General features: G+C 37.7%; 1 protein-coding gene across 1 annotated transcript in view; it reads right to left on the bottom strand.

The window, feature by feature from the left end:
• Window positions 1-810: 810 nt before the first annotated feature.
• Window positions 811-27,051, bottom strand: part of LOC104158123 (DNA polymerase alpha catalytic subunit-like) — a 73,589-nt gene continuing 47,348 nt past the window's right edge. The window contains exons 5-6 of the mRNA XM_009695694.1: window positions 9,737-9,833; window positions 811-977 (exon numbers count right to left, since the gene is read on the bottom strand). Of these exons, the coding sequence (XP_009693996.1) occupies window positions 811-977; window positions 9,737-9,833 (264 nt within the window). The remainder of the gene's footprint in view (window positions 978-9,736; window positions 9,834-27,051) is intronic.

Raw genomic sequence — 27,051 nt, 5'->3', positions numbered from 1 at the left:
GCTGAGCAAACCCAGGATGTACGTGAGTGAGAGCGAGCGGGTTTTTGCCAGGGCAGCAGAGAGACCTGGAAACGGAGGAGCGAAGAGAGAAGGAGCCAGCCTCCTCACCCCTGCCTCGAAACCCACAGTGGCCACAGGCGACAGTGGGTGCTGGAGGGACAGCTTAAAACCCCGCCCGCTGGGTTACCTACACCCGGTGCTCAGCACAGCATCCATATCACCTGGTAGGACAGAGAATATAGGTATGCATCAAAAATTGCAAGTGTCAAACGCCATACGAGAACGAAAAGGATCCTTTTTGTTACTGACCAGAAAACACAGGCGTGCTAATACGTTAATGGACTAAATACTGAAACAAAATGTGTGTTCTGTCTAAACAGGAACTCCTCACTGGATACTTCTTGTGTTTAAAACTTGCCACAGTAATAAAATAAAACCAAAATGAAGCAGAGACTTCAGATCATATTCAGAAGTTCAAAAAGGCATGTACACTTCACTGTCATTTCTGAGTAAGTCCACAGTTTCCCTTTTCTAGAAACACTGAGAAAATATTTTTTTGCTGTGCCCTTATAACCAGGTCTCCTTTACGGCTGCTTGCATCACTGTGGTGTCTGAAGTATGGCTTAAACTGGGAAACAGCTGATAAATCTCTGGAGAACAGAAACGGAACACATAGAAATACTGCTTTTAAACTTGCATGCAGATTTTTCAGAAACTAAACCTTCAGATAAGAACCTCTTTTTCTTTCTTTCTCTCTAAGTGAAACTACTAGAAGAATGGCAGCACTTGTGCTTACAGAATGCACGCATTTTATGTTCCAACATCTGCTGCTCTTGCAAAATTATGGACACACTTGCTTCCAACCACGAAGCTACACTTTTGACTTCCTACATTACGTAATACTTGAAACAACTGAATTATGTGTCCAGTTATCACGAAATTGCATGCATGATAACCAATTTCAAATCCATTGATTCCTGTACAATACAAAATGTAAAGTATGAAATAAAAGTTTTCCACATCAAGGTCTTGATTACTATAGTTTATCATTACTGTTCAAAGGCACGGTAGCTAATGCTCTTAAAAAGTACGTTTCCTAGATTTGTTTTGGTCACTCACCACTAACTATTTTTCATTAAGAATGTTCTAAACTACAGGCTCAGCTCTAGCAAAAAAAAAAAATAATCAAAATAAGTCTAATTTAAGCTGACTACATATGTATATCATTTATGAACAGTATAAAAATAATACATACTTTAAAATTTCCCTTTAATGCTTCTTTGCTCTCCTCCAAAATCATGTAACACAATTTCTAAGAAAAACATTAATCTGATAAACGTGCTACTGTTATGTTCTGCTGGCTGTTTACGCAACATATATTGTTACACCAGAAATATAAAACAATACTCTAGGTAGCTAAATGTTTTAATTCCAATTCAATTAACGTCAAATAGTATTTGTTTTTATCATCTAAATAAACTACCTTAGGCTGTCACTCACACCTTTTTATTCATTTTTTGTTTTGTCTTACTGCATGCGTCTCTCAAAAGTGAAAAATGTCTATTTAAAGATAAGTGCAAATACCACGGTACGTAACGTTTTCATGTCAAAATAATTACATTATTATATTCTGAGTTAAATAATATAAGATGGGAAAACATTTTGATATGTATTTGACAGTTGTAATCCTGGTAGGATCAAATCAACTTCTTCCAAACTCATTTCTGTTAGGTAACAGCAAACGAAGAGCTCCGTGACCCGACCAGCCGCCCCTCGCGCCCCCCCCGGCCCCCTCCCAGCGGAGGGACCGGCCAGGACAGAGGGATGTCCCGCTGCCGTTCCTCCCCACGGCTGGGCCACGTTTTGGCCTCTCAGAGCAGACTCATTTGTTCTCAAGAGAACAATATGGAATTACACTAGCCTAACCCATGAAATTTTGTAGTTGGATTGTTATGAAGAAATGATTCTCGAAATAACGGGGCGGGGGGGGTGGTTGGAAAAAGATAGTTCTCTCTCTGCATCTCGTAGAGCCGCTCCTTGCCATGGAAGGAGCGTGGTTCTGCTGAGAGGGGGACTCAAGAACCGCGCAAGTGGAGGCATGGCTTGCAAGGCAAAGAGGTAGCGGCTGTGCTCGCACACAGTTTTCTAAAATACGTACTCCAAACAGTTTCTCATGAACTCTTTATTTTCATGGCAGTAACACCCGTGGCTTCAAGTGCTCGATTTCCGCTCCCCCAGAAACAGGTCCATCTGGAGTGGTTGATACCACCACATTTTTCTGATGGAGCAATGACAGAAATGTAGTACTCCTTTATGAAGGGAAGTATTTTTGGTTTAATAAACCAAATTTTAGCTGCATTTAGGCACTTCTCTGTCTTGTGCTGCATTTTTATACATATATCATGCACCATTTTTGTGTTCCCTATGGAATAAACCAAATATTTTCCATTATGCTACTCTCTACATGGCCTTCTAGTCCTTAATAAAGAGAGGAATTTATCTTCATCCATTTCTCAGAGGAAAGAGCATAACTGTATTTTCATCATGTCTTTGATTTATAACCCTTTGTTTGTTAAGGATACAGAAAGATATTCCAAAAGAAATGTCTCCCATGGGGTGGTTATACTTCAGTAAGCTTAATAATTAAAATAATTTTATTTGCAGCATTGATTTAACTCTTGGGGATCAAATAAGGATCCTGTTTTCACAATCTGTGTTCGCAAATGACGACTCTAATAATTTCTTTTAAAGGTCAATATAATTCTAACTGGTTTGGAGACAAATTCTCCTTAGGATTTGCATGCTTAGCAGATGCGAGTTGAGGTAACTGCATTCACCATTAAGAAGATGACAGATTCGCATCACTTGCGGACTCAGGCCAAGTTTGGGAACTTACAATAGCTTTTGGCAAGTATACGGTAAAACAGTTGCCTTACGTAATGAGCACAGAAAAATTACACACCATTATAAATGCGACGTGGTATGAAGTCTTGAGACGTTCCACAGAAATGTCAATATTCCAGTAACTCATTTTCTTCATGTTTCTACTTCTCCATTTCCCTGTTGGCACAGAGATTACAGTTCTCTTCCTCTTTATTAGTATCACAAATTGTGATCACTTACTTTTTCACATCATCCCTTTCACATGAATTTGTTTTCTGCCACTGAAAGCATTTCCCCTTGGTGGTTTGCTTTAATACTGTGACATAATAAATGCATGCTTGCTGTCACAAGGAGTGCGAAATAAAGCTTTGTATTTCTGATGTCATTTTGAGATATCACAGAGGTACAGAATGAAAAAAAATCAACAAATCTAACACTTTACAATACTCTTTTCATTGAATCTACCAAAGGTAGCACATGACTTATTTAATATATAGAAGACAGTTTCTATCTGCCCAGTTTTAACAAAAAATCAGGACAAAAGAAATATAAAGTGTCCTGAATATTAACTTTCTCTTCTCTAACATGCAGTACACCATTTCTGTTTTCAAACTGCACAGACAAATTTTGTAAACAACTATGTTCCATAGAAAGTAATAGATCAGCATACAGACATGAACGTATTATTGGTAAGGGAAAACAAACTTTAAAAAAAGCAGTTTTACTCAATACAAGAAATCTTTGGCCCATGAGAAATCAGCGGCATTCCCCCTATCGTTGGTGGAGTCAAGGTTGCACTCCACATATACACGGCCGTAAACAATACTTTTCCAAACATCTTCATAGCTGACACCAGATACCCTCAACCAAAATATAAATAACAAAGTTATAAAGGTGTTAACCAAAACTATGCAACTTTCTGTAAGTTCAGCTACAGAATCTTTAAAGATACAAGGTATGAATGACAAAAATTAAGAGGCTCCAGATTTGCAGGCAATACAGTCAAGGTTTCCAACCTAATTTTAAAGGAAATCATAATTAAAGACACGGAAGCCCTTCCACAACCCTCTCAAACTGTACTGGCCATGAAGAAAGGGAAAAGGTGAGATGGTAGTATGTACAACACTGTACACCGTCTTCAGCAGGTCACTGGTCTTTTAAATAATCTCTAGTGAACAACTAAGATTTCAGAAAGTTTTTAGTAGATAATTACACTTCCTGATTTTGTAATTAGTGGAACTACATGTAATTACATAATAATTATGACGGTAATTACGTAATTAAGATGTATAATTATGTAGTAAAAAACATTATGGAAATAAAAGCCATCAACTGTATAAGCACAATACATTTTTAAAAATAAATTCTGTATCATCTGTTTAAAGCTACCATTTTCCTCAAAATATCAAAGTGATTATGAGCCATCATTGGCAAGTTCTAAAATACATTTCTTATGAGACTTAAAAATCATACAGATAATTGTATCTTTTTAAAAATCTCTTTAAAGCCTTAGCTTTACATTATCCTTCTGATGTCTAGGCAGATCTATACTGAATAGATTATACAGAGTTAAAGTGTTTATATTTATCTTTCCAATTTCTACTAAAATAATTAAAAAAAAATAGCATCCACGTCAGAATTCTGGTATCTAAAAGACAGGATTTTTTTTTTTTCTTTTCCGAGTACACTGCCAGATCCATCAAACTTAAGGGTCTTCTACAAGGAAAGATGTGCTAGTCTTGCACTTTCCTCTAGAGAAAAGAGCTTACTCCTGTGAGAAGCAGTAGTCGCTAAAAGAAGCCTTGTCACTTCTGCCTTGCATTTAACAGAACTGCCCCCATCAAAAAACAGCTCCAAACTTTATTAACAGAGATGAAACCAGGAAGTTCTCTGTAAGAAAAATGTCATGAGTTGCAGGTAAAAAAGAAACAGTGAAGAAAAAAGAGCTTTAAAAATATTTTCTGTTTAGAGAAACTCACAAGAGAACTGATAAAGGAGGCAGATGACATTAGATAGACTACACCATGGCATGGGTTATAACAAGTTGGCATGTATCTATATACTTAAGTAGGAAAAAGATCCTGAAGTGTAAATGAGAAGGTATTTCTGTTCACTTCTTCCCACATAAAGAAAAAAAAAACATCTATCAATAGCAGCAGCATATTTATTTGAAGAGATCAAATAACCATTCCAATTCACGAGTCAGAAGTAAGTTAAGCCACTACTTCATCCCACCTGCAATATTAATGCAATGTGCAAAGAAATAAAAGTCTTCATTAATCAAAACCATTTTATTAGCAGTATGAGCTACGGCAAACGCACTCGTGTCATGCCACAGATTTCCCACGTCGTGGACATATCATAACTGGTTTAACTCATTATTTCCATTTATGTCATTCACAAGCAGAGAAAACAACAATTTGTAACTCCAAGAGAGGTGTCACAGCCCATTAAGTTTTGTGCTCAGAGAAAGGGTTATAGGAATGTACAGTATAACGGGGTTTACTTAGATTTTGTAGGTTTAACAAAAAGACTACCTGAGCAGAAATAGAATGGAGGAAAAATTACACTTAAGATGTTAAAAATGTCTAACTGGCAATAAAAAAAAGGTATGAACATTATCGGAGGGTAACTTAAGATTTAACTGCCCATAGATTACTTCAAATGGGTCAAAAACCTACAGCGAATAATATTCAATAGTTTTTGCTTTCAAAAAAGTTAGTGAGATTTAAAAATACTTAAGAAACGGTGACTCAAATTTAAAAAAAAATCTTCAGAAATCTTCCTCTTCAAAACAACACATTAAGGAAAACTGCACAAGTGCTTTTGAAGATATACTCAAAGATTAAATTCTTGAAAATTATTATTTTACAATCTCTTCAAAACAACATGATTGGAAGACAAAGTACTTGACAGAAAATGTGCAGAGGAGCATTTGCTTGCTTGGATGTAAAGATCACTATAGTGAACCAAAGTCTTAGCGCTAGTGTCTGGAGATGTGACGCAAACAGAAATGCTTTGTTTATTGAACCGTACTCTCTGAGAAGAGATGCGCCATGTTTCAGCTGTTGCCATCTTAAAAATAAACGCATACACACATACGCATGTAGGTTATTTATATAATTTCTCCTTATCTTCCCCTGTAAAGCGCACATAGGTAACCATACCTCCTTTCTTATTTATTGCATCAAGTACTTTTTTGTAGTCTTCCTGCCTGTATATTGATAAGAACGTGGCAAATTGTTCTGATGCCAGAAGTCCCCATTTCATTACCCTAGTTACACATACAGTCCAACCCTTCCAGCTCCATCTCACCCCTGCTCTCCTCCCTTTATCTGACCGAATCTCCACGCCGTACCTCGGGGCAGGAACACCTCCTCGCTCAGGCCCATCCTTTCAGCCCCAGCTGAGGCAGTCTCCCTCCCTCAGTCTCACCACCATCCCCAGCCGACGGGAGGACATACACTAACCCACCCTGACAAGCAGCTCTGCCTACGTCCCCATTATAAACTGTTGTCTTTCCAAGAGATTAAAAAATAAATAAATAAAAAACCCTATTCAACCTGCTACTTGGTACACCAAGTCATGAACATACTGGGGAAAAATACCGAAATGATAGGATCCACACAAATACTCAGAGTTGAATTTTATGGTTTTATGTCTAGGTCACGGAGCTCACAGGAGTTTTCTTTTTCCCAACACAATTTTGCAGTTTATTCATCCATAAAGTAAACTAGGCACTTCTGGTGTTTACATGGAAGGGTGGAGTAAGGCACACACAAAGCTGTGATAAAAGGGTGAAAATATCCTCTGAATACGCATTTGGTTTTACAAAACCGCAGTCCATAAGTACATGATCAAAACAATTACCTTCTATTTCCACAAAGTGGCACATACTTTGATGACGTAGGTCTTCCTAACAAACAGGAACATTTAACCACTTTTCCCAAAGCTAGCTTCCTCTCATCCTCACTTTCTTCTGCTTACCGATTAAATGGATATACCCAGATTTTTTGGAATCCAGTAACCATGGGCTCCATAGCTAAAAATATTCTGTGAAAAGATACAGTGCAGCATCTTTGCAATCTCTGTCCCTGAAACACTTAAATGCCTTGAGAACCACATTTGTGACCTTCCCTCTCTTAGAAATGGGACAATCCTATGACCAGGATCCTAGTTCTCTAAAAAAATTGCAGGATCACAGACAACCTCAGTGATATTAATGCTTTATGAATATGCTGCAGTCATTGTGAATAAGGAGACTGCAGCATCCTCATCTTCTGTGGAGACTTCTATTTGATGCCAGCAGCGGGGACTGAACTAGAGACATTTGCACGAGGCAGAGCAGTGGTACTGACTTTACAGGGGCTCCATTTGCCTGCATTTTTAAAGGTTTTCATTTTACTGTAGAAGCAAAATGAGAACACTAATATCTTTGAATATTTAACAATACCAATATTTGAATGGAATAATGATATAAAGCTTACTACACTCTATTTTGATCTCCTGATGACATAGCCATAAGAATACACTGGTTTCCATTTCTGAAGTTAAGGTGTACAGAATGAGCATACTCCTGTATTTAAAGATCACGTTTAAAATCACAGATAGTTTACCTACCCTTTTTGCATCCAGATGAACAGAGGATGCTACTACTTTGCTACTCCTGCTGCTTCTTACTGCTCTGAATATTCACCTAGGCAGCAATGACTGACTAAACCCATAACCCAGCTTTGAAAAACTAAGTGTAAGAAAGTGCTGAAAACATTTTGAGTATGTTACTAGTCACAGCAGAGCACTTCTTGCTTTCCTGATTAAAAAAACCAATTCAGAACAAACAGCCCTTATGGTATCATTGGTATCTGTAAATTAGGGGGTTTGGTACAGTGATATTGAAAATTAAATTGGTTTTTGACCCAATATTAACTGTGCAACAGCTCCCAATTTAGAAAGACAGCAAAGAATTTCAGAATTTCACCTTGTGTAGCGTGAAAACTAGGAGCTTTGCAGTGTGTCACAATGTTAACATACTAAACTGTATCATCATGACAGACCCTAAACTTCCAGGTGAATGGTAATATCTGTTTGGAGGAAAAATGCTAATATTAATAATAGGACTAAAGACCTGTAACTATATAATCCAGATATTCCTAGATGGTATAACTGACAGTTAACTTCACCAGTCATCGAACAATAAAGCATGATGCAGACCAACCAGCTTATTTTTGATTCTTACAGGGAAAAGATGGACCAACAACAGTACACAGTGATTACAGCAGATCACAAATTAAACATGAGTGAACAATGTCGTTGCAAATGTTGTAAACACCATACTGGTATAAATACACAAAAGAATGGTCTGCAAAACATGTCAATTAATCCTTCTGCTGTATTCCACTCTGAAAGATCTGACCTATTGAAGGTCTATTAAAAAAAACCAAACATGCAGAGAAGTGGAGAATTCTCCCCCTGTTCCTCCAAAAACTTCAGGTTTGTAGTTGAAAGATTTAGATGATAGCATACAGGTTTTAAATGTGTAAAACTCTAAGAGAAAGAAAACATTCTATCATTCATTGTGCAGAGAATAAGCTTCAGAAAGCAAAATTTATCTTGGATATAAAGAGCTCTCTATAGTAAGTACAGTGAAGCACCAGGAGAAACTGGTTGTAAAACCTGACAAGTTGTAGAACCTGTATCACCAGAGATTTTTTAAATTTAGCCTATCTTTAAAAAGTAGGCTATGGTATTGATCCTCTTGCAGGGAAAGGGAGCAGGTTGAATGTCTTTTTGAACTCCCACTGACATCACAATTATTATTTTAGATTCCATACCAATAAATAGTATGGACCTTCCATATAAATAGCTGAACAAACAAAACCTGTTCTGTAATTAATGTTCTGTATTTTGAAGAGGCAAGTGTAGAAAAGGCAAGTGAACTAGTAACGAAATCTCAAGGTTCTGAATAAAAAAAGACACAAATTCTTTCAAACTACAGTGGAAAACACATTTATATCTTGAATATGAAGCCATTGAAAAATCTTTCTTTCTATAGAAGAATACTCCAAGATGAGTAACAACCTAAAGCTGTTATTAAGAATAAAGAGAAACTACAAGAAAGAAGAACAACTGGTCTTTAAAAACTCAGGAAAAATGGCAATAAAAGGTGGGACTTCAATGGTGGGACCCAAACATGGCTTTATTCAGAATCCAAGTTGGCCAAGCATTAGCCCACCTTCAGATATACTCTTCTGTCAGCCTGAAAATCACCTAGCTGCACAAAACCCGTGGATCCATTACAGCTTAGAAATGTTTCAGTTCAGAAACGTTGTGGTAATTGGAAGAAGAGAAGGAAAAAAAATCTTCCTAACATTAGCTTAATCTGTATATTTAAGAGAGCTTTGTAGACAATTAGCATTACTTGTGCCATCATTTTCTCCCTGATAAGAAGTGTTTCTTAAATATTAATAGATGAACATAAGTTTTAACTGGCTTTTCTTTTAGATATTGTATACATGTATTTTAATTAATCTATTTACTGAAGTTGATGTGTCCTTCAAACTTCAAGCAAAGAGATTTCTCTAATGGTGTAACATGCAAGAAAAGCACTTTTTCCAAAGTGCAGTCGCTTCCAAAGAAGAAAGCAGACATATAATATATTCTTAAAGTGGTTAATTCCAACACAATACATTCCTCTAACAGGGGATTCCTAAATTCATACGTTCTTCTATTTTCTGTTTTAGATTACAGCCTCATAATTCAGATTTGAAGAGTACAAACGTGCATGTATAGCTCTAGTTTCTAGCATGTAACATGCTATTAAACTATAGTTAATTCATTAAAAATTTAAACTTACCTCTCTTATCTTCAGCAATCACTTTATCTAACGCATAGTCCACATCAAAAATGTACCGGTAAAAGCAGAGCTGAGTGTACAGGGCCTTATCAGAATACTGTAACATAAGAAGACAGTAATTAAAAACCCAACTTAAAAGTGCATCTATTGCACCCATTCCAACTGTCAAAAGGTGATTCTTTCTGTTTTTTTTTTTTTTTTCTTAACAGTTTGTACATTCCATTCACATCAGATTTTGGAACTATTATTACTACTATGATGCTGCAAAATCTCTTTACTACATCTCTACACTTTTTCTCACAATTTACACCAAGCATTTATATAAATCATACTAAATATATCCATTCTTACAGAAACATAAATTGTATTTATCCATTCTTATAGATACACATATCACAATGATGCTTTAGCAACAAAATGAAAGTCACAAGAATGATGGGACAAAGGAGTAACTTTAGTGCTTTAGTACATTGCACAATACAATGATCTCAAAAAAGAAAAAGAATTAACGTATATTTTTGATGAATACAGGCGTATTCCCTCCCTTCCCACACACACGCAGCTGTGGTTGCATAAATTGTGAACATGCCATTCAAATAAGAACAGGTGCATATATACCTTTACAGCTACGTCATCATCTCGCCCCACACATCTGTGAAGGCTACTGTATGTTAGTAATCACACATTTAGTTCAAAAACCTCCAGGTGTGTACATGTGGAATATGATAGTCAATTAAATGCCCTGAATGTCAGTGGTGTCAAGCCTCTGTGCCATTCCTCTAGTCCAAGAGTAGGTGCCCGTATGCATCCCTATCACTGTCGCCATTCTGTGCACTCGAAGATTGCTCAAACAGACATGAGATCCATCTTGCCCACGACACAACTAAACACTTTCAAGTTAATCTTCTTGTAGTCTTGTTTAATAAAACCACATTCCAGTCCCTGCTGTTTAAGATACTGGAGTTCAAATATTGGCCAACAATGGTTGGAAGAGTTGTGCATTACAAAAATCTTAATTAAGAATGAGATAAGCGTAACAGCATCAAACGTGGAAGGAGTGTCCATTTTAATACATTTGGTACATAGGTAGATATGTACAAACTCTTGACGATTTTCTAGATGAGCTACAAAACCAACGAAGAACGTGGTTAGACCAATGTAAAACTGTGACTCAGTACACCACAAGGAATGATCCTGAAAATGCAGTGGAAAAGCAACTGGTAAACTATTTCTGTGTACTGAAATTCTGCTTTAACTTAGCTGTTCACTCTTCTACCCAATCAAGCCAAGTTTTGTTACTAAATTCAGCTAATTTTAGACTTCTACTGAGATGTTATAAAGTATCTGTAACTGTTAAGCAACTCACGTTGAGATATTTGACAACTATTACTACTGCTTAGTTATTTTTTATATATTTTAACAGCATACTTTTTTCCACTTCATGTGAACCTATTTTAAAAAAAAAGACACACAGAAGCTTATTTTACTCCTTATTAGCTATTCTACGATATGCATCATCATTATACTATTATACACCAGTTATTTTTAGTAAATCCTGATTACTGCTTCCTGAAGAAGAAAAAAGGAGGACGACAGCGATTAAGTTATTTGTTTAGTTTTTTAGATTCAGCTGTAATTGCTGGTACACATCTCCCTGACTGCACACATGAAGCAGGTTGAATAGAACACTGAAATTACCTCCTTCATAATAGTTTGTTTTGATAATGTATTGTGTGTCGAGATGATGAGAAACAGTTGCTGTCAATTTGATTAGCCATTATATTTTTATGTTAATTGCCATTATTGGGTCCATTCTGTTTAGTGTCACCATAGAAGCCATACAATGTTAGCATAAATAACAAATTGGAGTAAATTAGGAAGATATATTTTTGCCAATTCATTTTAATTGCCCCTCAGTCCTTCCGTCGGTTAACGCAGCTGTTGACCCATAATAAGCGCTAGGTCAATATAGCTGCTTGTCAATTCAGAAATGCAAAGTGCTGTGTTGCTGGTAATGGATATACAACAACCTTTGCCAGCCAACTGAAGCAAACGAATGACAACTCACATGAAAGAATAAAGCATCAGCTATAGAGTTTAGTGACCTGATATTAGTAGGCAGGCTAATTGAAAGTCACTGCTTAAATGGATAAAGAAAATACAAAAATCAGTATGTAAAAATGTATACATGCACACACAGATATATATATATATATATATATATACACACAAAATTTTTTTTTAACGGATAATGTGCTAGTACCTTCTTCCCTTCAGCTTCCTGTCACATCTTACAATTAGTAATTGGTGGAAAACAAAAGACTTTGAAGATTTTCATGCAATTAAGTATGAATATTAAGCATACTTATGAATCCAAGGAAGAGGTACCTTAAATTTAAAAGGACTTTAGCAATTACTTATACAGTCACTTCTTATAGTTCCTTAATTTCTGACAATCTGTAGGCTCAAAAAAAGGGTGAAAAGCCAAATCTCTAAAACTTCAGACCCAAATAATATTTTACTTTTAATGGTGAATTTTTTGTGTAAAGAAAACCTGACACCCCTAACATTACGGTAAGAACTTGGGCTAAACTTGTATCATTTATTCATTCTTCCCATGAAAGACTGAATGGTGAGTACATGAAAATAAAACTCTAGTTTGAAGTTCTTACTTGTTCCATGATGTTTGATTTCTTTAAGAACTGACTTCAGCATATAAGCCTGCTTCTTTGACAGCTTCCAAACTGCAACCAAACTTTTTTTTTTTTAATTGCATTTAAAACAGTAATAAACAGATGAAGGAACCAAAGGTATATAATTTGCATTCAGCACAGTTATTCACTCCTTTGACATAAAAATTAAGCTTCTACTATAAAAATAACAGATATAATTAAAAAAATTCATTGTGCTTGGCCAACAAAACATTAATTTAAAGAAATCTAAGTTTAATACGGTTGCAGAATTGCTTCCTGTAGCATCAGGAGGCCAACTGCGAATCTCCAACTTCCCATTCCAAGAAGAATTTAAGGTCACACAGATAACGTAATAGGAAACTGATGGTGTCTTCTTAACAGAACTGGTGAATTGCAAACACCGGAAAAGCTAATTTTCCTGTGACGAAGCACAAAACTAGGGTACAAAATGCTCAGTCATGAAAAGCAAATAACCTCACTCAGCTACCACACATGCCAAGGAACGCTCACTAGTGTATACATCAGGAAAGGAGACTCCGCAGACGCAATGCATTCATATTTCTGGAGTTCCTGAAGGTCAGCCGTGCCTCCCCCGTGCCCAAGTCCACTCTGCTTGACTGCAACGACTAGCTTGGCGTTTGTCTTGTCCCTACAGCTGCCGATGTCTGAATAAGACACTGGACTGAAGGACAGCACCACCTCTTCTCCCATCTCACAAATGCCTAAAAACTCATCTCCGGAGCAGGGCCCCCTCGTGTGCTCCCTCCACCTCTCTCTGGCCCAGCAAGCCCTGATGCGTTTTTTCCACACCAAAGTGAAATTCAAGCAGAGAATAGTCCCAACTCCCCCACTCTGCAACGGCATAGTCAGTGAGTAGGGGATTTTTCCAGAAGAAGGCGGCACAGGTTTGCAACCCTTCTGGCAAGAACTGAGAATTGAACTTGGTTTTCTTAATCTTGCACAGAGAGAGTGCAAAAATTACCAGTGTCCACCTTTCATTCTCTTTTTTAGAAATGCCAAAGCTCAACTCTCTGAAAGTAAGGGGACCTGAAAAAAAGGGGACCGTGACCATCTTCCCACCCTCAACACACCACCTGAGGAGTTAAGAGAGTTAAGTTAAGTGCAACTTAAGATGCACTCTCTCTCACCAGCTTTTCTGTAATGGAAGAAAGGTTGGTGGCAGCTGCATCTAGGAGCTGAAATCAGAAGGCCCCTCCCTCCCTCAGTGCTAGCTGGTTTAGGTTACAGCCCAAGGAACTGCAGTTGAGATGCCTCGTTCTCCTCCATCCTGTTAGCAGGGTGGCTAACACATCAACCCTTCAAATCCAGTCAGCAGCTAAGTGACCGGGCTTGGTGACCTAGAGAATCCAGGTAAAAAAAAGTCTGGGGAAAGGAAAAAGGGAAAAATAAACAGAAGGAAAAGTGGTCGGAAGTTCACAACAGGAAGGTAGTAGAAGACTGAACTAAAGATGTTTTACGTATCTAGATACAGTGCTATGCTACTAAACACCTTTTAAGCAGCATGTAAAACCTCTATATCTTGAAAGTGTACATTTGAACAGCCCAGAAAAACTAGATGCCCCTACTGAGATTAATTTCCTTTGAACCGTTGTGAATTCCTGCATTAACCAAAGTAAGATGTGATGGTCAATGCTTTTTCAATGCTTTTTAGATTACTCATATTCCTCTACAGTAGGTTGAGGTCTTTTTACTTACTCTTTGGCATCTCCCAAATTCCTATACTTCTTCTGTAGTCCCACCACACTCGTGACCCTTTAAATCTTTTCTGCATTCTCATTTTTTTCCTGACCTTCTGCTTTCTTCTGCACCTGACCTTCTCCCAGTTCTTCAAGCCCTCTCTGTGGTGCTGGTATTCTGTATTCTTTGTCATTTACTGTTTTCCATTGTGTCACCTATGGTTTTATGGATGATGAAGGCAACAAGAAATTAAACAAAAAAGCCACACAAAAAACTCCCCCTTCTAGTTTGCTAACTCTATTAGACTGCTTTGCAAAGGAGATAATTTCCACAGGCTACAGAAGTTATTTGTATTACTTCAATTAATTATAATACAAAACAGTGGCACCACTTCATTAATCAGCTGCTTGAGAGAGTTACTTTTGTGAAAAGCCTTTTTGGTAATTTGATTAGAAAGAACAGTGGCTCTTACTACTGTGATATGATTCAGTGTGTCCATCAAACAAGTCCTTTAAAACTAGTTCTTAATACTTTAAAAACAGGAAAGAAAGAAAAGGAAATAGAAAAGAAGTCTCTCGGCAGAAACGTGTCTCGGAGACTCTTTCAAGGCTTCGACGTAACGGAGCAAAGCCTACAGGAAATACTTCAGTGCTTTGAGAGGCATTTCCTCCCCTCCCCCCTTAGAAAGATGCAGTAATTAAAACCTAATTATTATCTTCATTTTAAACAAAACCTAAAGTGAATACCAATTAATAACAACATACTAATGAGCATCTGCTGTGATGAAATTGAATATGAATGTGCTGCAAATTTCGGGTAATTTATTTTTTCGGGGAAGTGCCACTGGTCTCAATCTACTGCTGGAAGATTGTATAGATTGCACACATTTTCCATCGTCTCTCTTATGTGCAGCGATTTCTATTTTCAAAAAGAGGGCACAGCTCAGCTTTGTGGATATTTATATATCCAAATGTTATCCACGCTACAATGATTTCAAGGCAATAAACCTCACACGCTCTTTTGTAAAACCAGGGCAGTTGCATCGCACCAGGTTCTCACAGCCCCTATTCACCATCAGATGCTGAAGGCAGACCCTCCTGCAGGAAAAGAGCTCCCGAAGCGTGCGTTAATGTCACACTAACTACTCATAATGTGCAAACCCCTTGCCTCACCCAATGCTGATGTATACTGAAGTCTGGTCTGCTCGTGCATCACAAAACCTAGTTCAAACACAGTGCTGCTCTGCGTCGAATAGGCTGAAACAAACTGTGCACCTAAATAACTACTTCACATAAAACAAAAAAGGTGGAAATAAAAATAGATCTGAATTGCAGCCTTTATGCTTTAGCATACAGTCAGTTTTTGAAAACTTACACCCAATAGCCATTAAAAAGATCAGGTGGTTGGTCACCGCCTCTCCTCACAGCAGCATTGGTTATAAACTGCACAGGGAGGTGTGTGCGGCGGCGTGGTTTCCTTCTCAACCCTCCAAACTGTCCACCTCCTCAATCAATATTGGGGTTTTTTAGTGATTATGATTCACAGAGTCCATTAAAGAAGTAAAAGGAAACTAAAATATGTGGCAGGATTTGGATATGATGAAATTTTCCCTAGTACTTATGTTATCATGAACTGCATGAAGAAAGAAGAGGTTCTTCCATATACATGCAGGGGTCAATGGAAAAAAAGCAAAGCACAGCAGAAGACTGGATATTCTTGTACATTATGAGTTTGTTTTTTTTCCATTAACTGAAATGACAAGAACTTCTGCTGGTTTAAGTACTGTTAGCAATTAGTGAAAACATTACAGAGGATCTAATTATAAAAGCCAACTCTGGATTGCACTGCCAGCAAAAGAACAGAAAAACGGGTGAGGAACCGGGTGAAGAACAGATGATGACACCTGCTGACAAGGGACCAGACTGAATGAAGAGGTTAACAGAATACCTCCAGGGTGGATCCTGACAGTACTATTACTAAAAATTTTCATTAAGAAGTACTGGAGAAAAAGTAGCTGGCTATTAACAAGATTTAGGAGGCATGAACATGGCAAAATAGAAAAGGAAGGAAATTTAAGAAGCAAAGTATTTCTGGCCACAACAAAGAAGCCGAATGAATTACCTAAAACTGGGGAGTCCCAAGCTGGAACTGTTCTGATTTGAGGATTCCTAAGATGACGCCTCCAGACATTTGGCACAGACGGGAGATGAACAGCAAGTGCGGGCAGACCAGGTGGCACTTACCTATAGAGCTCTGGAGGAATGGAGGGATGAAGCTGTTGGACCGCTAACGGCGGTGAATCACAGACATCACCCTGGAACTTGGCTCACCCAGCAGCACATACAAGCAAAACTACAAAATTGTATCTGCCCAAATGCATCGAACGTGACTCCGGAGAGGCACCAGCATGACCCCAAAAATCAACTGTATTTTAAGAGCCTCCGATCAAGAATATTTGCACACTTCAAATAAATTGCTGCTTGAAATAAGCAGCATATAGATATGCTCCTAAAACAAATCCTCTCCTTGGTGCAAAAGACAAACTTCATTTAAAAAAAAAAAATTCCATGTTTACATTTTTAAGAAAAACCCAAGCACTTTCAAAATCAGTCAGTCATTCCTGGATTTCTGGAATTACCTGACCCTTGACAATCTGGGGTAAGAAGCAGTTAACAGGAAAGGCTTGGTGAAACAATACTGAAATTGAAAACCACCTCTGTAAAGCAAAGCTGTCATTCTGCTCTGGAGATAAAGTACCATGGCCGAGTATTCCCCATCTATCTTAAGCGTTACAGAACAAGCTGGTACAGCTCCAGAGCTCTGCCTCATTCTAGAGAACTGATGGATTTACTCATTGAACGAAGAGCATTCATAGCAGTTAACTATAGGTCATCTGCTTATTCAAAACAGAAAAAATAAGCACATGCATAGGAACTCTCATCACTGAAGAGAACTCTTTTACCTTTCAAGTAATTTAATGTATTTCCATAAAAAAGGCTAAAATCATGATGTTCTTTCTAACAAACAAGAACTGAACTGTAAATATCCAGGAACCTTACCTTACAAAAAGATGTGTTAGCACAATTGAAAGAATCAAACAATTAGGATGCTCTACAGCCGAAGTCTGCATACAAAACCCCATCCCTTACACACGGAGAACCGCTCCTTATGGAGAGTGCAAGTCATGCCCTGTTTCTCAGGATCCACATTTCTCACAGCTGGAAACCAAATAAGTCTCCTAGAGGTCTCTGCAGATCGGGTATAGGGCTGCTTTTTTACCATTTCATGCAATCTGCTGACATGTTCAAGAATGGTTGTGTATTGCCAAGGACAAGCAAAAGGTTATTCCTCATTATCTTATCTGAGGCACATTGTGAATCTTCTGTCTGCTTGCAAAAATAAAGGGTGTCACTTCTGCTGTTCGGATGCAGGGTGCTATGGATAAGAATGGAGAAAGTTGATGGAACAAGCCCTGTTCTCACAATCTAGACTGTAGTGGAGGTAACAAGTTTCAATTTGGAAGTAAGATATTTCTGTTTACATATATGATTTTAATCTAGCTCTGTATTTGCAACCTTGATTTTTATTTACTTTTTTACAAAGAAAATCTTTTCTCACTGATTGATACACTTTACACAAACATTTGGCACTTGCCAGCTATCCAGAAGCATACGCTATAAAAGTGCAATCTGTGTAAGCCACTTGGCTTATACATATTTATTTATACTACAATTTTGTTAAGAAATGGGTAACGTTGCATTTCTTTTCTGCAAAATAATTTACTAATATTTGTGAAAGTCTTTTTTTAACTGAATCTTGATTATCATTCAACAAGCACAAGTACAGCATTTAAAAACTGGTTTATTAGTAAACAAATGACACTATAAATAGGCTAGACACACAAGCAAATAAGTTTAACTATGTTTTAGATGTAAAAGCATGCATGTGAAAACAAAAAAAAAAGTATTTACAGAGAGGGAACTAAACATACTGCTTTGGATTACCATATTCCTGTTTCTCAAGACTTCAGGACCCATTCCCTCAATCCCAGGTTCTAGCAAGACAGTAAAAAGTTTGAAAAGCTAGGTTTCAGCCTTCAACTCCTAGCTTCTCAATTTTTAATGAACTATTCTTTCAGCTCAAGTAGTTAGATAATCTGAAGCAAGGAATACACCTGCTGCAGAGGACACTACTTTGCCTAAAGCAATTTTGGCATTTCAGTAATTTTGAAGGACTTCAAGTCAATGTTCCTTCTCATTGATCTTGATTTTTCTTAAAAGTTAAGACAATAAGGAAACTAGGCTGAGATATGAAAATGCTTCAGCTACTCATCATGCACTCTGAAACATTTTACCATTAGAAGATCAGAACTGTTAGAGGTTGACTGAAGTCCCCATCTCTGTGGTACCTACAATATAAACAAGCAACTCCTGAAACTTATCAGATGACGAAAGATTACTGCTTCAGCCGGAGAGGCAAACACTTTCAATACACTTTATTTAACTTGCTTAACTTACTCTGGAGCCAGGATGTACACAGGTGACTCCTCTGTTAAGTAAGATCTTTCCTCCTCTGTTTTGGTTAGAGGAACTGTCCCCGACAGGTTACAGTAGCACTTATCCATCTGTAGGGGTGTATATGGTCACCTGTAGCAATGCAAGTCTTGATCTCGTGCCTCTGAAGCAGCTCTCTCAGACTTTAATAGAACGGCTCTCTGCTAAATGCTAAAGAAAAGTCATGTTATGCAGATGACAAAGGAAAGGAGAGCACCTTTTCTGTGGGTGGCACCAAAACGTGAAGATCTGTTGCGTACAAAGGCACATCTCAATGACTTACAAGGCAACTTTATCTACTACCCTAGGGTTGAAATCAACGGCAGCACTTTAGGTACCAGACACAACTCCAATAGCTTATTATGCTGCCATCTGCTCCTTCCACAACCAGTCAGTGTTACACCGGATTTATCCCCATATGCTCTCCTTTCTGGGCAAAGCATAGGGTACTTCCAGTCCTCTTCTCCATAACTCAAAACAAATTCTTCCGCACCAAAAGTGGCACCAGCATCAGTGCGTACAGTAATTTTGACACATTTTACTTTTTAATGCCATCTTCTCTACATACATCTCTGGCATCGTCTACCAGTCTAACAGTGATCTGGGTGACACAGGTTTCACCCAACAACGTGCGTTTCAAACTGTTATTGATGTCAGTTTTGTAGACTGCTTTGAAAAAAAAATAGATTCTGTCCTGCATCCTTCAACTGGCAAGTCCAAACAGGAAGACACCAACCCTGAGATTATCCACAAAGAAAAGGCAATAGTCTGTCTGAGAACAGACAAAGATTAAAAACTTTAGGTTTTGATTTTATCAGCCACTCTGATGAGTGAGGTCAATAGTGTGTATGTGTGTACATTCCAGGAGAAAAAGCATAGGTCAAACACCAACCCTCCCACCCCCTAGTGAATTTTCATTCAAGAGCTGCTGAATAAAGAATACAACAGTCTGGAGGGTTATTCTGAAGATTCTCAAAAGCTTCAAAAATTGTTCGAATAAGTTATGTCCGAGCTACCAAAGCAACTTAGTAACACATGAAAAAGTAAACACACTTACCAATTAAAAAATTACCCTCTAATAACACGATATGAATGATCTGTATCACCTATTCATTGTCATGGGACACCCCAAAACAGGCAACTAAACTGTAATGAATTTAATAGTTGTGACAGAGACAGCTCCATAGCTCATTAATAACTGTAATCTATATAGTCCTTTTATTGTCATCGTTTATTGTTTCTAGTATGGATATGAGGGACTATGTGTTACCTTCCACAGGTGCTTCCCATGTAACACAGTTTAAAAAAAAGAAAACCAGAAATGCCCATCACCATGATTTATTCTAACTAGACCCTCATAATATAAGCAGTAGAACTTTCTATATGTAGTTCATTAATGTTAATGATTCTCTGTGTAATCATCACAGCTCCCAAAATGACCAACTGGTGACTTGACATGGGGTAGAGATGGAGCACAAGAGTGAAGCTGCCATTTTTCCAGTTTCCCTGCTTATTATTTGAATGGTATCTCTTTGTTTCTCAAAAGTGCAAGAACTCCAAGCTGATTATTACTGAGTTACCATCACACAAATGAAACTATCAGGTTATTATTAAAATTCTTCCTTGCGTTGTCAGTTATCCTAACTACAGATATTTAGATGAAGACCCAAGAAATAAATTTTAAACAAAATGTATGAAGAATGGATACTTCCAAGCAAGGCATCCTCACTAAATGAAAACTGTTTGTCTGCAAACTGTTAAAAAAAAAAAGCCCTTGTATTTTTAAGAATACAGACTGCCTTAAACAATCATCATCAATGGATTAAACCTTAATGTTTCCACATTGAAAGAGATTGGTGGCAAACAATAACTGATTTCTCTAATGAGAAACCCTCTCAAAGTGATTATTTTTACATGTAGCTGAAAGAAATATTGGTTTAAATAAAAATAATAGGTTTCTTGCTGCTGGAGAAAAGCAAAAGGTGTTGAACCATGGTAGCAACCTATGCAATAATTAGCTATGATTGAAAGAGCTGCAATTACAAAGTAAGCAAAATGTTGAATGGGGTATTTTTCATCATGGAGAGTATACTCTGGCATGTTACGGCTCTGACAGAGACGAGAGAAACCCTGGACATCAAGAACTCTGCTGAATCCAGGTAAAAATGTGAAATGGTACGCACTCACAAAAGTGACAAAAGGTAATCTTTCCATAGTTCCATTCTCTAACAGAGAAGGAACTGTTGTTATTGAAGTGTTAGACAAGGTCAGAGAAGCCCTGTTTTCCACCTCCATTTCTGCAAAGAGCTGCATACCATTAGGTGAATCTCCAGGCCCTCTGGTAACTTCAGCTCTCCTTCTTAAAGTTAGAGTATCTGCAAACAGCGTTGGGTGTTAATAAAAAAATTACTAAAGCAGTGAGGCACTAGATACTCTAGCATCATCTATTAAAAAAAAGGAAGGGAAAAAAAAAAAAAGCATTCTAAAGATTAGCCCTTCCCTCAGAGCCTAGAATTAAGTTTGCTCTTTTTTTGCCTTGGACATACATATCTATCCGGGCAGAACTATCTGGTTGTATAAGGAGTTTTGAGTGTGCACATTCAACAAGTGAGGAAATCACAATTTTAACCCTTCAAACTTCACAACAAACTCTTAAAAATAATACAGATCGACCAACTGCATGCTGCTTCTTTGCCCTGGCACCAAAACACTAAAGCAGGTCAGGTATTTCTTTACAAAGTAAGTAATTTATTTTACCAAATACAACGGAAAAGACAAAAAGTAATTTGTGAGGTTCCAAACTGGTAAAGGAAGAGATCTTGTGACAGCAGGTCTTCCAGACAAAAGTCTGTAGGAAGCTCAGAAGCAGTGCCTAAGTGACAGCAAGCCTCCCAGGAAAATCACACATCTACTTTGCCACATTTCTGAGTAAACTTTGGAGGGTGGAAGCTGGAAGAGGATTGTGGTATAGTTATTAATAGCATGAGTACCTCCAAGTGCAAGGCACATTTTGTCTCTAGGACAAAAGAAATGCAGCTGGTTGTGACATGACGATGTGGAACACCTCTGTGAAAAGCCTTCCTTAACAGCGATCTGCTGGTCAGAGCAACATTTTATTCATTTCACGGTTTTAATAAACTCATTTTTAAAAGAATTTTCTCACTTTTGTCTCAGATTAGTAGTCTAACAATTTACTACAACAGCTTTTCATTAGAAAGATACTTAACTTCTCTGACGACAGCATCGAAAATTTTCCTGAGAAGTTCTCTGTATCTGATACGAAACTGGACCAGATACTTCAAATACTGCACTTGGTGTCCCCCAAGGGAAGTTAAAATGTGTAATCAATGAACATAACATTCACTGTTCTGAACCTAGGATGCCTTAATGGGAAGTACAATGGTACACAACAAAACTTCTCACCATAAACAAATAATTCCAAGAGTTAAGAAGCCTCACCAGAAACATCTCTCTCCTTTCTAGTGATCAGGCAGAACATATGGGTACTGCAGCATAAAGCTACACAAACCTTCAACCTATGCACTCATGTATATGTTTCAAAGGAGGGGAATCCATTTAGCAGATAAATTGAGAAAGAAAAGAGTACGTCCTTCACGTGCAGAAAAGCAAGGAGCTTCCTCACAGGATTCCCCTCTTTTGTATGCCAGTGATCGCAGCTACAGCACTGCCATAAAAACACAACCCATAACGACAGGAAAGAGGGGACAGAGAATTTCTGTAATGGACCAGACATTTCAGAAACTTTTCAGCTAGGACTAGTGAAATCAACTTGAATTTCAGCCAGACGGTTCCTGATCATGGTGCAATGCTGGTAAAAACATTTGATCAAACTGGACAGGTCAGATAAAACTGTAGTATTGCTCTCAAAAATATTAGTTTCCATTCAAAGAGGTGAGCTTCACCAGATACAACAGAAGGATCTGATGTCTATTAAAATTCTAGTCAAAAGGAAAAACTGTAGACTTTGTCATATATTGCCAACATTGGCATTAGAATAAGTATCACCACCATTTACCTACACACCCATAAAAAGTAGCCCAATCACAACAGAATATGTTAATTTTTCTAGTAACTTTAAAAATTGATTGCAAAGACTTACTTCTCCTCCTCTAAACAACTTATCTGTGCTCACAACCGCTGCTAACTGAATTTCATCCTCTTCCTGAGGAACTAGATTATTTTTCATCAGATACCAAATAGACCCATCTTGAAACTGCACAATGACATCCTCTGCATCAAGCCTCTTCTTGAATACACAATTTCAGATGCCAGCCAAACCTACCTCATGAAGGAATAAAAGTAGAAAAAGAAGCTAGGTTTCAGTAACCAAAAAAGGCAACTAAGCAGCCTGCCTGCCATGATAAGTAGTTTAGAAAATTCAGAACTGATCCAACAAACTAAAACCATGAGTAGGCATGATGCTGGCTCTCCTCGGACCTCCTCCTTCCCAACACTTTGTAGTGGGTTGATGCTGTAGCAAGGACCCACTTGTGAACTGGCGTTACAGCCATCACGGTACTCCATTAGAAAGCCAGCCCTTTGAACAACAGTAGATTAAGAGATACTGGTAATCAGATGTCTCAAAATCTAACAAAATACAAGCAGTTTTGGCCATTCCACCCTCAAAATACATGTCCAACTCTTCGCCCATTAAAAAAGTCCCTTATGTAGACTGCATAAAAAGCTTGTAGGAAGCTAAACATAATAAGTCTTACAGGGAACATAAATTGTGAATAGTTAAGACCTTTAATTTGTTAAGCTAGTGAAGTTGTATTTCTGGGATTTAAAAGATAGCAAACACAAAGAAACAACCTGAAATTTAGGACCAGGGAAAGTACTCATACATACATACAATAAAAATGTCAATCATGTAATCTTAAATAAGAAAGACTGGAAAAAAAATGATCTTATCCTTTACAGTACCATGCAGCACCCCAGTGCCCAAATTATAGGGACCAGAAAGATGAACAAGGAAGAGGACATTCCATCTGAGTAGAGAAAGAACAGATTGCCCAGAGCAGCTGCTCTCAGATGATTTAGTAACAATATTTAGGAAAAGTAACAGGAAAAATGTAGCTCTGAAAAGTTTGTGGCCTAGGAAAAGTTGGATTGGCTAATTAGCCATTTTTATAAGCTAGACAGGATGATGAGAACACTCAATGAAGTGTACATACTGCAAAATACAGTGTCAATAATCACTGTTATTGTTTCATACTCTTGTAACTTTTTCCTTAAAAAATTATGATTTTAACATTGTTATTCTTAAATCTTATATAATTAAAAAGGTCATTCCAATTCTGCACAGCAAGGGAGCTGATTTCCACAGGTACAACAACCCTGACACACAAACACAAGCCTGCTCATGTAGAGGCCATGCCCACAACACACATCACGGTAGCTAAGAGTGCACCTGAATCAAAGGCTACCAAGGGAATTCTTCAGAAATACTACCGCTCGCCTTCTCCTCTCCACAAGGAAACTCTTCACGATTTTTCACCTTCCTGATAAATCCAAGACTCTTGCTAGTAAGTGTGCACAGATATCAATACAGCCTGTTGGGAAAGTTCAGTATTTCCCTCATTCTTACAGCTTTTACAAAAGACACATTTTTCTTCATTGTCTTTTCATTACAACCTTTCATTTTTTATTCACCAAATTTATACATCCCACTCAATTTTATCTTCACTGTAATAAGTCTGCAGTGGAAATTGTCTGTTGAAAGGATGTCATCTTTAATACATTATTTCTTCACAAGTCTTCAAGACTATATTATCTATGTTAGGTTATCAATAACTTTTTGTAAGGTGATGCACTGGATGTACTCAGTCAAGAACTGTCAATTCTCTTGTTAAGGTTTACACAAGTATAAGGGAACGCCACAAGTTCAAAATTTTTTTTTTTTTTGCAAAAAGTTGGAGAAAGTGTGGATTTAAAAAAAATATTTGTGTAGCCAACAGTGAATTACTTTGTACATATAGTACCACTAACCAGAGGAGTTGTCTCAAGCAGAAAATTAATTTTTATCATAGCGAGTTCATGGTTTGGAGCTTCTCTATATTTCTGCAATTGAGATGCTGAAAGCTGACTGGAAGACATAAATTAGGTTAGGTAACAACAACCTTGTGCGGCAGCAGGAAAGCAGCCAAACCTCATTCTATTTATTATCCATGCCAACAGACTGTTTTGTTAGGTGAGGATTTTTGAGTGGTTTTCAGCAAGGGGAAGAGCACGCTAGCCTTCCCACCCTTACCATGCCGTACTCCTCTATATTATGTGCTAGCTGGAACCTCTGAGCTGTCTTAACAAGATCACCCATGCGAAAGTCTAGCCAGCAGGATTAGAGCATTGATGAACAATAAAACACAAATCTGAGAAAATGGCAACATTTTCTTATCCACGTGGAAGTACTGAACAGTATTCTTTACCTGGGAATTCAGAAGTATGACATTCAACAAATCATCTAGATCATGAAAACAGAGTAACCAAATGCATATATGTCTCTTCAAGCGAGAAGTTTAACTACTTCTGTCAATCCATCCAGCTCATGCACAATAGACTTTCATGTTCAACATGAGAGAACCTATGGAGCAGAAAAGCATTTTCCCTAAGTATCTCATCACAGGGTTATCAAAAAACATAGAAGTAGTTTTTGAAGGGTTGTGCAAAGTCTCAAAAGGAGTTTAAGGTTTATGAGACAGAACATGAATCTTTCAGTTTTGTCCAGCGTCAGGTTCAGATGATTAAACAAGATAACCCATTCTTCAGGTGAAATTATGCTAAAGGTTTCACATAGCACTGTAACTGTCTCACCACAACCTGTTCAAAACTTTTCCACAAAGTAAAAATAAGACTGAAAAAACCCTGCCTCATACACGATGAAATCTGTTATCATTACCATTTAGGTCCTAGAACACAGCTTTAACAAATGCTATTTCATCGCTTCTGTAACTTTCCCCACTTTCTTATGCTCTAGAAAGGAATGTCATTAACTGTACCATCAAAATATCAAGAAATCCAAAATGGTGGTGAATTAATTCCTTCACATTGCATGAAACGTCCTCCCGTGTAACAACCAGCTCTGTAGGAACTATTCGTATTAGAAGTTAATTCCTCTGTACTAGCCCTTCTCTCCTTGTCATACTATTGTCCAGTCCTATCTTGCAATTACAGTCAGTTTCTGCAAGAGAGATCTAGCAAAAGCACGAGGTGATTCCAGCGAGTCTTCCTCATGCTGGACCCGTCGCTAGCAGTGAATGAAGCGTTATCTTTCAGATGAGACAAAGGTGATACATGGCCATTAAAGGTACTGTGGCACCTTTTGTTAAGTTCTGGTGTTTTATCCTAAGCATCCTGGCCAAACCAACTCTACTGGACTACAGTTTGCTCAAACGCCTCAAGCTCCCTTGGCAGCTTCGTTTGATACAGTATTCTTCCGCTCTTGCTCTTAGCTGCCATGCGATGTTTCTCCAGGTTGTTAAACAGCTGCCGCGTTCAATCCTTGAGGTAGCTGCACTTCAGTGATAAAGTAAGTGAACCTATATATAGTTTGTAAATCCATTTGTTATGTCTAAAGTACTTTGAGATTTAGAATGTGCAAGAATGCACATATATTAAGCTTTTTAAACTCTAAAAAGGGGGACTGCCATAACTGGCAGGATCCACGTTCAGTCACTTTGTACTTAACGGTTTGAAAAAAATTACATGCAAATTATTTAGAATTTTATTCCACTTTTCAAAGCATGAAGTTAAATGTTCCCATTTCTAAAAATAATAATAAAAATCAGTAACTATTATTCAGTATTCATTTGATATTCCACAATGGACCGCTGTGAATTTGAACTCCAGGAAAGGTTGCTGTTACAAGCCTCCAAAGGGTTATTACATAAAGCACAGAGAAATAATAATTTAAAAACACGTAAGAAAAAGCAGAAAACGTCCTTTCTTTTGAATTATAACTAAAGATGAGAAAAGACAGGAGCGAATTAATTAGAATTACCAACTTATGGTAATAACGGTACTGATAACAAGACAGATATAGACAGGGTCTTGTTACTACAGGTAATAGATGCAGGAAAGACTATCCATTAATACCGTGGGCTCAAAGCAACACGCCTCACTTTCAGGAAACATACCAGCAGAAATAACTAGTGTATTATCCTGTGGTTGCTTAGAGATGACTTAACGAGTTCCTGAGAACAGGCCATTAGCTAGCATTTGCTTTTGCTATTAAAGCTGGATACTGTTTTCACCCCTTCTCTTGTCTCCCGCAGCTCAGCACCTGTCTTTGTTTGGGAGTGACATCTATTTCTTTTTTTTCACCAGGAATTCGGTGCATTTTTAGGCTTGAGTG

Source organism: Cariama cristata, unplaced genomic scaffold, assembly GCF_000690535.1.
Source record: "Cariama cristata isolate BGI_N322 unplaced genomic scaffold, ASM69053v1 scaffold18352, whole genome shotgun sequence".
Taxonomy (NCBI): domain Eukaryota; kingdom Metazoa; phylum Chordata; class Aves; order Cariamiformes; family Cariamidae; genus Cariama; species Cariama cristata.
The sequence above is the reverse complement of the archived record's forward strand: the minus strand, read 5'-3'. Positions and strand labels throughout refer to the sequence as shown.